The sequence below is a fragment of the Somniosus microcephalus genome, chromosome 1, assembly GCF_052327205.1.
Source record: "Somniosus microcephalus isolate GS21.2 chromosome 1, FLI_Smic_1.0, whole genome shotgun sequence".
NCBI classification, from domain to species: domain Eukaryota; kingdom Metazoa; phylum Chordata; class Chondrichthyes; order Squaliformes; family Somniosidae; genus Somniosus; species Somniosus microcephalus.
Window position 1 is genome coordinate 95,469,800 of NC_140987.1, and position 13,143 is coordinate 95,482,942.

Genomic DNA, 13,143 nt, shown 5'->3' on the forward strand with positions numbered 1-13,143 from the left:
ACAGCTTCAAACAGCTGTGACACACTGATATTTCATCTGTCAAAAGTGATTGGTTGCTGAGACTGCTTGTTGACATCACAGCAGATCGCACTAGGGAATTCCCACTACAGAGCGCTGCAATCCATTACATGTCAAAAAAGGCAAACTTCTCACCACAGAGATATCAAGATCTCTGTGGGCAGCTTTCTTCGGGGCCAGTGGCGAACGCCTTTGCTTCGCCCTTGACCGCAAATTCCAGGCCAGTAATTTAAAAGAATGCAAGGCAGCTCACATGACACTTCCTTTTCGAGTTTAACGGTTTGGTCTCTTAAACAGATATATTAATATTCCAAATTAAAATATCTAACATGCCAAACGGATATTGTTAATGTGATTTATGTCAGCAAAGTTTTTATGTTTTACTCAGTAAGACTGAAGACTTGGATACATACTGTTTACAATTGCACTGACATCATAATTCCAGTTGCTGCCAATCACAAAACTGGAAACTAGTATCAATTCCATACAATCAGAAAAATGAAACAACTTTGTATGGGATGTAATGTCTATAGAATTTCCAAGTAAACTATTGTGAATTGTTTAAATATACCTGATGAATGATATTACAAAGATTATTTGTAATATCCTTCCGTGCCTTTTAACTTTACTGAAATTGGCAGCAAACCCTAAAACTCTCAAAAATAGTGAAAATGCAAATCTAAATATCCATTCACAGAGAGCTTGGTGGTGAAATGGGTTAGCATTCTATTACTTACAGCTCTTGGAATCTAGTCCAGATATACCGAATGAAAGTCTCCTGTCTCTCTGCAGGATGTAAACGCACTATGAAATTAATTTATGAGCTGGAAAGTTGAATGCAGACCAATTAAATAGACAGATACTCGCCCTTATAAGCCTATATCTCGCACCTGATATATGTATGACACTGTGCAGTCTGGGAATTTCCAGATTCACAGTGCCATAACACTGTTGCATACCATAATGCAGTGTGATTGGCCCATTTGGTGAAGCAGGTTGGCCCTCAAATCAACCTGCTCACTGCATTGGGCAAAAGCAACAGGTCTTCTCCTTGCCTCTGGAGGATGCTGCTGTTCGAGGCTAATATGTGGACTGCATAATGATGAAATTCATGTGGCATTGACATCACCATCATAGCAGCACCTGCATCACACAAGTAACTGTTTCAGTAGCCAAGAAAATAGCTACCAACCTCTTACTGAAATGTGGTAATGGCACTGGGTGCATTGTAAAAGAAAATAAAACTGGTTGGGAAAGGGTTGTGAACAGTGGGCAGCTTCAGGGACTATTTTCACTCAGTACTTTTTACCCATAAAGGTAACTTTTAGAATGCCTCTCTTTTTCTGAAGGGTCTGACTATATATCATAGATGAAGCATTCAGTTCAGGTTAACAATAAGAGTATTATTGAATTGCCTCCACCTGTTCCTATGTTCCTATTACTGCCTGAAATTTGTGTAAACCAACCCCAATTTTATTTATTGTTACTTATTTTTGGTTGAATTTCTATGACTGTGTTCTTCAGCAAGAAAAAAACACAAAACTAAACAAAGTGTCTCATGAAATTCTTTTTAAAAATGATGTGTAAACAGCAAGTGTGGAGTTTTCCTGTGAACTGGAAGACAAAAGCTCTTTATTTGATGTGATGTACTTCACAAGAATGGCTCATGAATAGTGCAAAGTTCATAACACGAGCCACTGCCACGATGCTAAAGAGGTTATTGGGTGAATCTCCTCATAGTTTCTTGCACTCCACCACCGTAGCTTTGGCAGATCTGTAACGGAAACCCCGACGCTGTGTGGGATTGAATCAGACCACCACAGGGGTAATGAATCATTGAAGCCAAATACTTTATAAAGACAAAAGTCCATTTACAAGAAGATATTCATTTAAATTCATAAGAGTCAATCACAAAAAAGGGAATATTACAGCCTTAATGTGAGTCAGCTTGTAATCAGATGGAACTGCACCGTATCTATTAAGAGAGCCAAATAAAGACATTTAAAATACCTCATAAAAAAATTCACCACATAATCCTAATTTATCTCAATTTCCTCAGTGTAAAAAAAATGTCAGTTGACACTAAATTCATTACCCCTGTGATGGTCTGATTCAATATCTTAACACGAACGTCTAAGGCTGCGATTTCCCTACATCGGCGGGTCCAGTGCAGCCGGGGTCGGTGACTGCTGGCTCCAGCCCGCTGTCCAGTGATCTTACGTTGATAGGGCTTGTTAAGTCCACCCAGCACGTTTCCCGGCCAATTGAAGTAAGCGGGTCTGATGACGTCACTTGATGCGTCATTAGTCAGTTTTCTTAAAGGGACCATGCGCAACTTGATATTGACAGTTGTGCTGTCAGTGTTCTACGACATTGAGGTGCTGCAAACACTGACAAGCACAGCACAAAGGTGCACGGCTGCACCCAGGCTCTCCCATGACTCCCTCCATATGCTTATGGAGGGAGTCACAGCACACAGGGGTGTTCTCTTCCCATGGGAGATCAACGCAGGCTGCAGTGGCGCAAGCCTTTCAATGATCTCAGTAGATCACGAAACATTACTGCAAAACCACACTCAACCTCATCCTGCTGTGTCACTCATCACATCCCCCTCACTCTGCCTTCCCTACCCTACTCCTGCACATCCTTACTCACACCAACTTACCTTGCACCTCCACCCATCCCACTCTATCTACATTATCACTTTCCCATCTCACTAGCGACCCCTTACACTCGCCCTCATCCTAGTCCAATTGTACCAAGTAACAACACACAAGGGTAGACACTTGGGTGTTTTAGACAATGTTCATATGAATGACCCCAAACTTGGGGGGGTGGCAAACAGTGAACATAATACCAATCAACTGCAACAGGACAAAGAAAGGCTAGCAGAACGGGCAGACATGTGGCAGATGGAATTTAATACAGAGAAGTGTGAGGTGATGCATTTTGGCAGAAGCAAGAGGGAGAGGCAATATACAGTTAATGGCACAATTTTAAAGAGTGTGCAGGGACAGAGGAACCTGGGAGTTAATGTGCTTAGGCCCCAAAAGGTGGCAGGACATATTGAGAGAGTGGTTAACAAAGCATATGGGACCTTGGGCTTCATAAATAGAGGTATTGAGTACAAAAGTAGAGAAGTTATGCTGAACCTTTATAAAGCACTTTATAAAGTATTACGTCCAGTTCTGGTCACCACACTTCAGGAAGGATGTGAAGGCCCTTCGAAGGGTGCAGAGGAGATTTACCAGAACGGTTCTGGGGATGGGGGAATCTTTGTTACAAGGACAGGTTGGAGAAGCTGGATTTGTTTTCATTATAGCAAAGGAAGTTGAGGGGTGATTTGATAGAGGTGCACAAGATTATGACGGGTTTGGATAGGCTAGATGGGGAAAGGCTGTTCCACTAGTTGATGATACAAGGACTAGGGGACAGAGATTTAAGGTTTTGGGCAAGAGATACAGGGGAATGTGAGGAAAAACCTTTTTATGCAGCAAGTGGTGAGGAGCTGGAACTCGCTGCTGACGGAAGTGGTGGAAGCAGAGACACTCAGTGTTTTCAAGGGGAGACTGAATAGGCACTTGAGGGAAATAAACTTGCAGGGCTACGGAGATAGAGCGGGGAATGGGATTGACTGGATTGCTCTACAGAGAGCTGGCATGGGCCGAATGGCCTCCTTCTGTGTCGTTCTGACTCTATGGCCTAGAAATTGGGTTGGTAGCGCCGGTGCTGAGCGCCTAAAGAGACCTAGAATTGGGGCGAAGCCCTATGTTGGGGCGGACACTATGAAGAAAGCGCCAACTCAGAAATTGACTATACATTTAGCGCCTGCGCTAAGTGTTTGCGCTCGCGCCCGCTAGCCGCTGAGCGCAAGCAGCTCATGACGTCATTTCAGTGTGCAACGCCTTTTAGGAGCGCTCTGAGCGCATATTGGGTGGCGCCCGGGAGCCTTAGCGCCCAGCGCTATTAGTGACAGTTCGAGGGAGGGCTACCAGGCGCTTCTCGGAGTAGGGCGGCGCTATTTAAAGGGGATAGCTCTAGTGCAGAATCTTCTGCCACTTGGCCTGCTCATTGCGATCGCTGCTAGAGAGAGTTGGCGAGCTAATGTGGAGCGGAGTTCTGGGATTTGAGCTTCACAGTACTTGGGACCTTCAACCCTGTCTGAAGCACTTGCACCACTACACCTAAAAGCCTTTTGACCAACTGGCATCGGAAGGTGGGAGCTTGTTCGGAGGGCGACGGCCTCATCGCCCAACACTGTGAAGGGGCAGAGAGACGGCGTGGAGAGAGGGCAGGGATTGGCCAGAAGGAGGAGGGGCAATCGAGGTCGGCCAATCCGACAGGATGCTGCGAGGGTCTTTAGGCAGCAGGTGACAAGCCTTGACATTTCGGAGGAGCAGTGTTTGCGAAGGCTCTGAATCTGGAGGGACATTGTTACTGATCTGTGCCACCTACTTGGTCAGGATCTGCAGCCGTCGTGAACGCTAGCACGAACCTCTCTGTCCGTGATGGCTACACTGACTGATGGCCTCCATTTTTATGCCAATGGATCCTTTCAGTCAGCCATTGGGGACAATGCGACTGACGCTCAGGCTGCAGTCGCTGTTGCATCCGGCAAGTGACAGAGGCCCTTATAGGCGAACGCGTCCATTCATTACCTTCCCTCGGACCCTGCACAAGCAGGCGGAGGAGGAGGAGTGTGAGGAGGAGGAGGAGGAGGAAGAGCAGGCGGAGGAGGAGGAGGAGGAAGATGGAAGGGCTGCTGAAAGTGGAAGGTCCATACGTCAGAGGCTCCTCTGGACTCGTCTCGACACCCCTGTGGCGGAATGATGAGAGTCTTACCTCATGCGCACTTTGGATGTTTGAGGGCCTCTGCATGCCAGCATCACTGAAAGTAGTCACATGCACCAAGCAACATTGAAACTTCTGTTTATTGACACAAAAGTCTTTCATTACAGCTAAACAACGTAAAGTGAGCAGAAACCATAACTTACAAAATAAATGTGACCTGTTCGGACCAAGCCGCAAAACTCAACAAAAATCTGCAACTATAACAGCAGCTGAGGATGTCCTTCAATTTGGACAAACAAACGTCTCAGCACCTCCCTCTACAACTGGGCCCCTTGAGGGAGAACGACTTCTCTTTCGCGCCCCGGCCCCTTCCCTCCCTGCTTGCTCCTACGTAATTGCACCCCAGTGGCGGGCTCAAGGCTGGGGGATGCTTGCTAACTGCCTGGACGCGCAGAAGCCCCTGAGGTACGGCCTGGCCGACCTCTGGGCTTGGAGGGTGCGGACGCAGGATGCTTGCTTTTGAGCATGGCTGGAAGCAGTGTGGGCTGCAGGTTGGTGGCAGCTGCAATGCAGGCGTCCCCAGCGCTGGCATGTGCAATGTCTCCTGCCGATGAAGAGGACACCTGCACCATGGTCGGACGACACACTGGCTATCTGAGGGGAGAGGCTCGGCTCATCCGCCACAATCGCAGGCTCCACGGATTCCTGGCATTGTACGGGAGTGGAAGGGCCCGGGGTGATCCTATCTGATGCAGAGAGGGTGGCTGCAGTCAGACATCGCGTTGCGTCAATCTGGCTGTGGAGGAGCCCAGCAAGTGACTGCGTGGCAACAGTGAGGACCTGTGTGCCAGGTGCCAGTGCTTCGGGGAACGCCTGGACAGTTCTTCCCATGGCTTCGGACACAAGGCAGGAGCCGACCGCTCCACTGCCTCGGACAAGCCCTGCACAGACCTTTCCAGGGATTGTCCGAAGCCCTGAACAGTCCTTTCCATTGCCGACTCAAAGCCGTGGACAGTCCTCTCCATTGTTGGGCCGAAGCCCTGGATAGTCCTGTCCATTGTGGCCCCGATGCCCTGGATAGACCTGTCCATTGTTTCCCCGAACACCTGGAGAGACCTCTCCATTGTTGCACCAAAGCCCTGCAGAGTCCTCTCCATTGTTGCCCCGAAGTCCAGCATACTCCTAGCCAATGAATCTATTGACTCAGGCATCTTCTCCACTGCAGCCATCAGCTCTGTGTGTCTGACCCGGGCCTGTTTGCTCATCTCTGCCAGGCAACGGACCTCATCTGCACTCTGTGCAGCAGTCATGACGACCTGCCTTGCCCTGCGGGGAGACGGTGGCTGAACTTGCCTATCCCCCCTGCGTTGCTCCATGCCGCTTGGTCCGGCAACTGGTTCATCCTCAGAGCCACCCCCCCTCCCCTCCAGGGGACTACTATCCCCAGTCTGCAGATGTCTCAGCTCCCCGGATTCTGCAACGGCTGGTCCAGATTCCTCCTGGTCCTCGCCTCCGGTGGCACTGGCACTGGCAGCTTCAGCGCGTTGAGCCCGAGTTGGTGCTGCTTCATCTGAAAGTGGGAGGTGGAAGAGTGGCTTTAGCAGAAGGACAGGTTTGCTGAAAGGCATGCCAGATTGCGGCAAGGCTCTGACATGGCTGCACACTGAGGATGCATGCTGGCGGGGGGACCAAGTGGAAGGCAACAGGTGGAAAAGGTGAGAGCCTTACCCTTGCTGTCGGTAATGGGGTCGGCAGATGCAGTGGTGACTGGACCAGACAGACGTCCTCCAAGTATCTGGTGCACTCTCTCCTCCAGATCTGTTAGAGTGACCACTTGTGCAGGTCCGCCACCGGTTCGACGCTGCTCCTTCCGAATCTGCGCCATCTTGGACTGCAGGGGAAAGAAGGGGAGGTTCTGTTACATGAGGCCTTGAGACCTCCTCGCATGCCCCCATTGTGCAAGAGCCCTTACATGAGGCCTTGAGACATCTGTCCATGTGTGTGCCCAGAAAGGGCCATGGGTGCATACTGACAGATGGCCATTGGCGCATCATTGCAGCAGGGTGCCCGAAGTCAGCTGCAGATGGAGGGAAGCACAAGTTTGGTAAACCATCATTCACCCTAACGATCCGTGTGAGGTCGTTGAATTTCTTCCTGCACTGAACAGGGGTCCTGGTCGCCATGTTGCTGGAGTTCACCCTCACAGCAACCTCCCTCCAAGATCGTCGGTAAGCCTTCTGATTTGGCCTCTTGCCATTATCCGGGTACAGGACCTCCCGACGGTGTTCAACTGCAGCCACCAAGTGGTCCAGAGCCTCAGTGCTGAAGCGCTCTGCTCTCTGCCTAACCTTCTCCATAATGATCACCTTGTACCGCCAGACAAGGGCGAGCGCCGAATCTGAGGCCTGCAGAGCGTTGGGTGTTGAAGCTCAGTCTGACTGACCCACCCCTTTAAGAGCCGGCCGGCGCCTGTAGGTCTCGTGCTTTCCCGTAATTGAGTTCACCTGCGCTGCGCCCGTCCGCGTCGATATTGAGTAGCGCCTGACCTTTTGCGCCTTAAAAGCACCGTGCAACGGCTGATTTAGCGCCTCAATCCCCTTTGGGGGCGAAGCAACCCAATATCGCGCCAGGCGCAGATAAGCCTTGTCTGGCTATAAACTTTGCGCATCGTCAGTTCTAACGCCTCAACCGGGGCTATACCCAATTTCTAGGCCTATGTTTAGTAAAAAGATGCACCAAAAGTTTGTTGAACACACATGTACTCTCATTACACTGCATCTACTGCTCCATTATTGGTAACACTTCACCAGTGATGCATAATGGGAGATGTCAGTACAATGGTTGCTCACATCTCTGAAGAAAAACAGAGCTCCACACATGCACGTTCAAATATTTGCATGGAGTGCTTTTGGTTTTTCACTGCCATGCATTGTCCACTCTGCTGTGAAGGTGGTTTAGCATCATTTTTCCAGGTCTGGTCATATTTTTGTGGAATGGAGGAAAGCAGAGTTCCATGTTCAGGCAATCAATTGCAGGCACAGACTGCTACTGACTAGATTCTGACTGGCCTCAGTTTCTTTCAGCTAAAAAGGGAAGAAGTAATACTTGCTCAAGATAGTTTCACATTCAAAGCTGTTTTCCAAATTGGCTGAATACACAGCAGAGGGGACAGTACATGGCTGAAAATTTGAAACCATGTCATAAAGATGCAAATGTACAGTGTAACTGCTCTATAAATTAATTTGTTGTATAAATAGAATGTGATGGTGAACAGTGGAATAACTAATTGACTGATTTCACTCATGACAGAACCCTTGTAACTTATTCAATATCCTCACTGGTGTCATAAACTGTTCCCTTTTGTATCCTCAAGTTATACTGTATTTCTGGTATATAAACAATTAAATTGTAGCACTCACAAGATAAAACCTCAGTAAATGTATTTTTTCAAAAGGAGTTCACATACTTCATTCCTCCCTCTCTTGCCTCCCATTACCTGTAGATCCTCACTACCGCTTCCCTATCCTTTCTTATTTCTCCCAATCAGAAGTGAGAAGTTAAGCACGGGCCCAGGCTCAGAACAGCAGCCTCCGTTGTGCCATTATAACATTTCCATTTCCTTCACAAATTATTACAACTTCATTGGACTAATTTTGAAGTAGTTAGTGTTCGGGTTTTAAGTTGTGGATCTGGGTTGAAACAATCCAAACTCCTTTAAGCTTTCATTCCACCAATCTGGAATAGATTTCAGAAAGGTTCTTTAAGTGAAAGGACAGTTTACTCAACCATTAGGCAATCCTCTTCCCCATTTACGGAGCTTTAAATGACCATTTTTGTTGCTTTTGTACATTTGAAACTATTTTTGGGAATGTTACAAAAGCTGCATAATGCTGAATGACACAAAAATGATGAGACACAACCTGAAAAAGGGCAGCTCAAACAGTTCACCAATACAGTGGCAGAAAGGTCAGTTTTGTAAAATGGCCTCCCAGTGGCCTAATAGAAAGATTTACTGCTGAGAGGGGAAGGTGCACGTGTTGCCTCTGATCTGGTTCTTGCACTAAAAGCCCGTCACCACCTGCTGAATCACATTTTTTCCTGCAGAGAGATGAACCTTTCCATTTCTCACAGACTTTATGCCGAAGTGTCTGTCTGTCACAGAATGAGGACAAAATTATAGGTCAAATTAAAATGAATAATTTTAAACCTTTAACATTCTAAGGTATGAATCCTTGAGTATGTAACCACATTGCAAATCCTTCTTCAATTCCTCTGTGGAACAGTGAACATTCACATGAAAAAGCAGCCTGAATCGATTGTAACGTGAAGGGACTTGTCAGTCTATTTCAATGAACAATCCATTTCAAGAATATATGCTTCAGTGGGCACTGCACTGCTTAATAATGTTTTCTTTTAATCCATAACAGATTTTGGCACCTCTTGTGTAACGTTGTTTTCTTCTTCACTCAAAATGTTTTTATTCTGAATACAGTTAAGATCCAGCAACGAGCCAGACCAGGATATGCTCAATGACTGCCTCACTATTCAAACGCTTCAGCCTGCTACATCACCACAAGATGCTGTGGATAGCACTATGGGGCGATCACCGGGGCCCCCTCATGACATGTATTCAGGTAAGCTTTTAAAAACCTCTGAAATAATTTGCATAAAATACATTTCAGTTTTGGTATTGCTATTTATTTTACTCTTCTACAAGGTCAGTAAATTAAACCCATCTAAGCATTAGATGCAGAGAAGGTTCAGGGTATCATATTAGCCTAGATTTTTTTCACTTCATAATTTATCCATGAAAATGTTCCTTATTTCAGTGACAACTGTGCAATGGGTGTTTATCTAACGCTTTGGGGCTTCAGTTCACACTTATATTATTGACACTAAGGACGACCAGACAGCTGAGTTTTATCTCGCACACTGCAGAAAGTTATACGCCCTAAAGATCTTCAGTTTAAGAACATAAGAATTTTTTTTATATTCGTTCATGGGATGTGGGTATCACTGGCAAGGCCAGCTTTTATTGCCCATCCCTAATTGTCCTTGAAAAGATGGTGGTGAACCGCCTTCTTGAACCGCTGCAGTCCGTGTGGTGAAGGTTCTTCCACAGTGCCGTTAGGGAGGGAGTTCCAGGATTTTGACCCAGCGACGATGAAGGAATGGCAATATATTTCCAAGTCAGGATGGTGTGTAACTGGAGGGGAACTTGGAGGTGATTAGCAGGAGTAATTGTAGAATTAGGAGCAGGAGTAGGCCATATGGCCCTGCAGGCCTGCTCTACTATTCAATAAGAGCGTAGCTAAACTTCCACCTCAACTCCACTTTCCCACCCGATCCCCATATCCCTTGATTCCCCCAGAGTCCAAAAATCTATCTATCTCAGCCTTGAATATACTCAATGATTTAGCATCCACAGCCCTTTGTGGTAGAGAATTCCAGAGATTCACAACCCTCTGAGTGAAGAAATTCCTCCACATCTCAGTCTTAAGTGGCCGACCCCTTTTCCTGAGTCTATACCCCCTAGTTCTAGACTCTCCAGCCAGGGGAAACAGCTTCTCAGCATCTACCCTGTTAATCCCCTAGAATCTTATGTTTCAATGAGATCATCTCTGATTCTTCTAAACTCCAGAGAGTATAGGCCTAATCTACTCAATCTCTCCTCCATAGGACAACCCTCTCATCCAAGGAATCACTCTATTTTGGTGTGGCTTGTTCGTGAGAATCTCACTGCAGTACTTGCAAACCCCTCCTGGCTTTGTATGTGCCTGTATTTCATTCACATTGGTCCATTTGAAGAGCAGCTAAGTTAAAAGGAAAGGAAAAGAAAGTCCCGTTGTAACTTTTGTTCACAGCACTTCCTCATTTTGCAAAGAAAAAATACACTAGCAAGAGCATTGTTCTGTGATGCCACCACTGGGAAGCACCCCATGCATCGCAGTCTTGCCCTCAACTGACTACACCAAATGCAGAAAACAGAAATTTATTCAACAACTCATTTTCAATTTGAATAACAGTTAATTGGAATAATTAAGAACCAGCCTTGTTCAATCCCTAGTGCCCATCTTGTGTGCTTGATTACCTATCCTAGTGCTCCTACAAGGTGTATGAACAAGTGGGTACAGCTTGAGAGTTGAAAGGCTGCTAAGCTTCCATTGAGGACATTTGAGGTGGTGGCCGACCTCGAGGACCTCTGGGCCTTGAGGGCTCGGCTGCAGAATGCAGCATCTCGGCGTGGGCTGGTGCAATCTGCCCCAGCTGGCTATGTGGCACTCACAAGGGTAGTGGTGGATGCATCAGTCAGTTATTTCATACATCTCTGGGCAGCATTTTGACATCATCCAAACTATCAGCCAGTGTGTGACTGGAAGGAGGCACAGTGCAAAGGTTGAGTGCACAGCCACTGCCCATAGCCCCAATTTTAACTTGAGGCAGGAATTGGATGGGCGGGAGCCAAGATGGGCGGCAAACCATCCTGATCTCAGCAGCGTGAGGCCCAGGAGGTTTTAACTCCAAGGCCTCATCTGCATGGCCCCAGTCAGTTTCCTGCAGGATTCCGGCAGGACGCGGCAGTTGGCTAGCGGGCTGGAGCAGAAGGTCGAGCGGCAGAAGGAATGGTGCCTGGTATTCAGGTAAGATGATCGAGGGGATGCAGGAGCTTGAGGCAAGGGGGGGCCTAAACATTTTTTATGAGAACCAGAGGGGTGCTCCCACTCCTCCTGGTCCCACAAGGAAAATTAAACAAAAAAGTAAAAAGACTTAGCTTTTTGGGCCTCTTCTGTCCATAATTTCTCTAACCGTTAGATTGCTCTGGCAGGAAAGCCACAACCGCTTCCCTACTTGGGCCCACAGTTAAAATAGCAGATGAGCCCCAATGATGTTATCATTGGCACAATTAAAGGAGGACCCCGGCGGGTGTTCTTCTTGCCTTTTCAGAAAACTGGGTTAAAATCACAGCCTGCGGGATCATTGGGTGATGTTGATGAGCGAGTCTCTCGGGTGATTATAACTGCTCACCCGCCCAATATCTGCTGGGTGGGCAGGGATAAAATGGCCACTCGTGTGTCAATCATATGCTGTGGTTTGGCTGCAGATGTCCTTGCAGTAATGACACAGCTCACTAACTGGGTTCCTGTTCACCTGCAATCTGTGGACCCAGGCCCTACAGTTATGGTTGGTGACCTCATGGCAGCCAATCCACTGTGGAACTTGTGCTCTCCCTGTAATGCCTTATTTCAATGTACTATTTAAAGCATGGAATATTGTCATTTGTGTGCAGTAAGGTACCTGTGACTTGGCAAATGGCAATTTAGTGTGGCATTCATTTGGATGCAATGGTGCATCCTTAGGCGGCATGAATCTTGACATTGGGGAGACACTTTACAAACCCCATGTACTTTAAGGATCCCCCTATTCTGCAGAACTCTTGGAAAGAGTCGCTGTTGTCAGTTTCTCTACAATATTGATAACAATGATTTAATGATTATCATATTCATATTTCTTCCATAGTCTGATCCTGAAAATATAGGAAAACATTACTGGAAAACAAAAACAAAATATGAATTCATACTGGAAACAGTGCAAAAAATATATATCATCCTAGCAGCTTGCCTCTAATGCACAATTTTAATGGGTAGAAGTTTAATGCTGGCCTGCTGGGTTTCCCAGGGCTTTGGAAACTCGGCAGCTAAAGGGAGGTGGTCAGCAGATAAGTGCTTTTCCAGCACTGCTTGTGGGTACCGATACCAAATCTTCTGCTGCGTTCAGCAGACCCCCTCCCTCCTTCAAATCCGCAATCACTCCCGGTCCCCCCTCCCTCCTGATTGCTAGCCCTATCCCCACAAACCCCGATGTTTTCCGGTTGCCAGGAACCGTCCCCAATGGTCAATCTGGCCGCCCGCCAGGCAGGAAATGAAGTAAAAAAAATTATAATGAAATCCTGCCGTTAAATTCGGGAAGCTTCCCCAGCATTTCCGGGTTCTCTTTCCTCCCCCCCACCCCCCCCCCCCACCACTCCCCCATGCAAATATCCCTCCCTGCCTCCCCATGTGTTAAAACCAAGAATTTACCAGTCAAGTGTAGTGCAAAGTGCTGCAGAGTAAAATGCTCCTAATCTGCCAAAACCATGTTGTTCAACATTCATAGCGAAATTATAAGTCAATGTATAATGAACATGTTTAAAATCTCACTACAATTGGCCAACTCAGAAATTTCCCCACAGTATGTTTTAAATCCAACTTCAGAAAAGCAGCAAATACTGCACCAATGTGATATTTTCCAATTTTTGCACTTGCCATCCTAATGGCCTCTAAGTTCTAAGTTGCT

At 46.9% G+C, this 13,143-nt stretch overlaps 1 protein-coding gene across 1 annotated transcript in view; it reads left to right on the top strand.

The window, feature by feature from the left end:
* Window positions 1–13,143, top strand: part of LOC147124240 (zinc finger protein GLIS3-like) — a 297,628-nt gene that overhangs the window by 76,798 nt on the left and 207,687 nt on the right. The window contains exon 4 of the mRNA XM_085983481.1: window positions 9,302–9,443. Within this exon, the coding sequence (XP_085839607.1) occupies window positions 9,302–9,443 (142 nt within the window). The remainder of the gene's footprint in view (window positions 1–9,301; window positions 9,444–13,143) is intronic.